Source organism: Magnolia sinica, chromosome 8 (assembly GCF_029962835.1).
Source record: "Magnolia sinica isolate HGM2019 chromosome 8, MsV1, whole genome shotgun sequence".
Taxonomy (NCBI): domain Eukaryota; kingdom Viridiplantae; phylum Streptophyta; class Magnoliopsida; order Magnoliales; family Magnoliaceae; genus Magnolia; species Magnolia sinica.
The window spans coordinates 61641899-61646107 of record NC_080580.1 but is presented as its reverse complement, the minus strand read 5'-3'; the positions used below and the strand labels follow the sequence as shown (position 1 = coordinate 61646107).

General features: G+C 37.3%; 1 protein-coding gene across 2 annotated transcripts; it reads right to left on the bottom strand.

Moving 5' to 3' along the window:
• Positions 1 to 1354: 1354 nt before the first annotated feature.
• LOC131254009 (alpha-mannosidase-like) lies at positions 1355 to 2559 on the bottom strand. Of its 2 annotated transcripts, XM_058255068.1 has the most exons (3): positions 2429 to 2559; positions 2273 to 2344; positions 2031 to 2177 (listed from the first exon to the last, which is right to left on the bottom strand). In XM_058255068.1, exons 1-3 carry the CDS (start codon positions 2528 to 2530, stop codon positions 2052 to 2054), a joined length of 300 nt encoding a protein of 99 aa, XP_058111051.1. In that variant the 5' UTR covers positions 2531 to 2559; the 3' UTR covers positions 2031 to 2051. The 2 variants fall into 2 exon arrangements, 1 of the variants encoding a protein (XP_058111051.1); XR_009175426.1 differs by lacking the exons at positions 2031 to 2177; positions 2273 to 2344 and adding an exon at positions 1355 to 1681.
• Positions 2560 to 4209: the final 1650 nt, after the last annotated feature.

The following is a 4209-nucleotide window of genomic DNA, read 5'->3' as shown; positions in this document are numbered from 1 at the left end:
AGCACCATGCTTCTAAAAATCACTTTCTGATTTTAAAATATTTAGGGAAATATTTAGGGAAAACATAAATATCAGGCTAATCCTAAATATCAGGTAAATCCCAAGTCATTCCTGCCTAGCTCGCCTGTCCTCGAGTTTCTTTCTGATTTTGAAATATTTATGAAAATATTTAGGGAAAACACAAATATCAGGTTAATCCCAATTCCAAATATCAGGTTAATCCCAAGTCGTGCCTGCCTAACTCGCCCGTCCTCGAGTTTCTTTCTGATTTTGAAATATTTAGGGAAAACACAAATATCAGGTTAATCCCAAATCTATATTAAACAATTTCTATATTAACGTATATTAAACAATTTCTAAAAATCAAAAATCAAAAATCAAATCCACACATTACTGGGCGAGCTGGGCAAGAACAACCTGCAGCTGCGTGCAGGGCAAGGTGACGATGGATGACTGGACGAGTGGCAGCCTGGCAAGGACGAGCTGCGACACCGAACGAGTGGTAGGGAGGAGCTCCTTCATCGGACAGGCCGTAGGGACGAGCGGTAGGGTCTAGGTGTCTAGCACCACCGGACAAGGACAGGGGTGAGTGAGAGAGAGAGAGAGAGAAAGAGAGAGAGAGAGATGGAAGAAGAGGGATGGCCAGACGGTGCTGGGAAAGGGAGGGGGAGAGAGAGAGAGATTTTTTTTCAAACGGCCATTGAAGGGAAGAAGGGTTTCGAGTGGGTGCTTGAAAATGACGGGCGACTGGTGAGTGACTGAGTAGGGTTTTTTTTTTTTTGCTTATATATATGGGTACGAGTCAAGTACGAGTCGAATACCGAGTCGAGTACACGAGTCGAGTGCCGAGTCGAGTACCGAGTCGAGTGCCTCTAGACTTGTACTCTACTCGTAATCTAAATGAGTAGATGAAACCCGCTCGTACTCGGCTCTAACTCAGATGAGTCGAGTAGCGAGTCAAGTATTCCGAGTCGAGTCGATCGAGTACCCGAGTTTAGCCTGCTCGTGTACAGCTCTAATGATGACTACATCACATCAGGTTTATGTTACAGTGTCAGCCCAAAAAATAAGGTAGATCTAAAGCTTGAGTGGGCCATAGCATAGGAAAAAGTGGGCATTGTTGCACAATATTGAAACCCGACTCTCTTTCTTTCTGCATGTAGTCGCACCTTAAAAAAAACTAATCATAGTATAGAAGAACAATGATGACGAACTCTGCTTTTGTTCACAACATCTAATAAGTATATACCAGCTGAAATTGAAATGAAATACTAATTGTTGGCATTATATTTCATAGAGAGCCCAAATAAGTAGACGTGTATGTGAAAATGTACATGTACATGCCAGCTAAAACTGAAAGAAAAGACTAATTGTTCACATTATATTTCAAAGACTGCTGCCTAATAGCCTAGTGGAAGAAAAAGCATCACTTTGGATGAAAGGTGTTACCTTGCAGAGATGGTGCATGAAAGTCATCTTGCTGTTAAGGGCATGTGTATCCGTGAGTTTAAGAGTTGGCAATTATCATTAGTTTGGTTTCTAGGAAGCTTTGTCAAAGAAATGTACTTAACCAAAGATCACATGAATCATAAGCAATTAACGTGTCAAGAGTTAAACCTTCCTCAATTTTCACCAGTCCACTTCTTAACTTGCAACCATCACCATCCAAATAGATAACTGCCTACAAGTTAATAGTTATATAAAAATTAGTGGTAGACAATGATTTTCCATTCTGGATACCTCCACCAAATATCACAGAACTTCAACTGCTAAAAAAAATTACATTCTTTGTATTAACTCCAAGTTAGAACAAGAACAAATGTAATGTTAATCTGTTGTATGACTATTCTGTACCTACATTCTTTGGTCATATGTTGGCTCTTATAGTTATCAAAAAAATAAAAAATAAAAATAAAAATTAAATTAAATTAAATTAAATTATTTTTTTTTTTAAAAAAAAAAGGAGAAGAAGAAAAGCAACAATATTCTAAAGTTGAATAGAACTACTTCCAAGTTTGCACCCAAGATTGAAGGGCAGTTTGAATTTTGTCCTAGTGCGTTCCCTTGTTAACATAATGGCTAAACTTGTCCATTTGTTTGAACCAAGATTCAGCATATTGGTACTGAAAATCATCACCCATTGTCCACATGATGTGATTTGTACGTATCACATTTGCCTGTTCATCAAAGCCAAATAAAATGCATGGGCTGCATTGTACTCTTATCAGAAACCACTAGGACACTTCATATGAAGAGTACACAAAATTCTTACTTTAGTCCTAGCAGCATCAATGAAATCACTTATGCATTGTTCAACATTGTAGTCATATAGCCGAGGATCATCCTACAATTGTTCCATGATAGCAATGAGGAGATACAGTTATAACAAAATCCAAATGAGTACATGAGAACTGTCATAAGTAGGTACCTGTATAGGTGAAGATTCATCATTGACTTCAAAATGGAAACCATTTGGAGGACTATAATGAACAGGAAAGGCACTTGTGAAAATCTGGTGGTTGGACAACATGATATGTCAGCAAACTATAGAAATTTAAAATAATAAATAAAGAACAGAACAAGAAGTTACTGATGTAGAGCGGGTCGCGGACAGTTACATGGCCAAGATGGATCAGAAAAGGCCCGGTCGACGACAGAAGTGATCCAGACCATCGAACCTTAAATCGGGCGTATCTTGCAATCCGGAATGAGTTATCTGACGTAAAATATATGATTTTGGGGTAGAACAAGCTACTTAAGCCAACCAACCCTGCTATGCCAGGTTTCGCAGCCCAGAATTGTGAAAACCCCTGGATCGATGGTCGTTTCCCTGTTTTAATTTCGTTTTTACTATAAATAGTAAGTTTTAGTTTGATTATAACTCTTCATCCGTCGGGCTTTAGGAGTTGCGCCCAACGTGAAAAGAGCTTAGAATAATTAGGAGAACGGTTTGGTGAAGCCAAATAGGACACTTACTATTTTTGGCCGAAAACCTTGTGCACTAGTAGACATCACGACCGTCTATAAATAGTAAGTTTACTATTTATAGTAAGTCACGGATTCTAAGAGTTTGAGTTGTAGTTTGATTCTAATTTCTTTCCCATTACTTGGTACCCCTAAATAAGGGTTGTGAACTCGTTTTGATTAATTAATTAATCAATTTCGAATTTATTAGAATTTATTTCTGTTTTCTGCTTTCTTTCCTCGTGGATTCAAGAAGTCTCTGTGAGGAGTCCAGAGAAGCTCCGTGAATTTGGAGTAGTTATCCTCATCACGTTCATCCCTGTGTCAGTTTCATACCTGAGAAGAAGAACCAAAAGTCTTTGAAACCATTTTTCAGTTTCCCCAACAATGCATGGGTACAGATTTCCATAAAAAGATTACAAAGATTGTAAAACAAAGCAAATTCATATGTATTATTCTGAACTCCAAATTTGGGCACTTATGTACTATACTGGCAAGGAGCTATTTCATATCCATGTGACAAACCATTGTAATACTTCAAAGAATCAAGTTCAGGCTTGAATCCTACTTTAAGTTCTTGAGTGTCATTGACAACAGATTAAGACCACATACAGTGAAGAGTAGAAACAAGAAATTATATGCAGAAAACTGCTTTGTGCTTTGTACAATTTACCAATAAGAGAAATATGCTCAGCTGCAAATAGTAATCAATCAGTTCAATCAAGTCAAAGATAACCCCTCAATGGCTCAATCTATTTAACAAAAGCAGCTCTGTTTCAAGTTGAAAATGTCATATATGCATGACGTTAAGAATTCTTCAGAAAAGACAACAGAAAAAATAATAATAAAGAGATCTTGGAGCTCAGCTTCAGTTGGATTTTGCCAAAGAGATCTCATCATAGTACACAGTTCTTTGGTAGTGATGCAGCCTACATTAAAGAACATCAAATTTATATTAGCAAAATACTTGTGTTGCAATTATAATTCAAATACCACACAACTACATTTTACCTGTTGATGCAAAAGTCTCGATAGCAAAAAATAAATAAATAAATAAATAAAAATCACTCTTCTTCATTCATTATGTCTCCAGTTGAACATTGCCAAATGTGGCACTTGTCTAGTTTCAAAACATCAGAGTGTGTCATATCAAAGGTACTTCAATAAATACAAAACATGTGACATGATGCATTCAGACGACATTTGGAACCATGGCATCTGGCAAGAAAAAGATCACAGGCATAA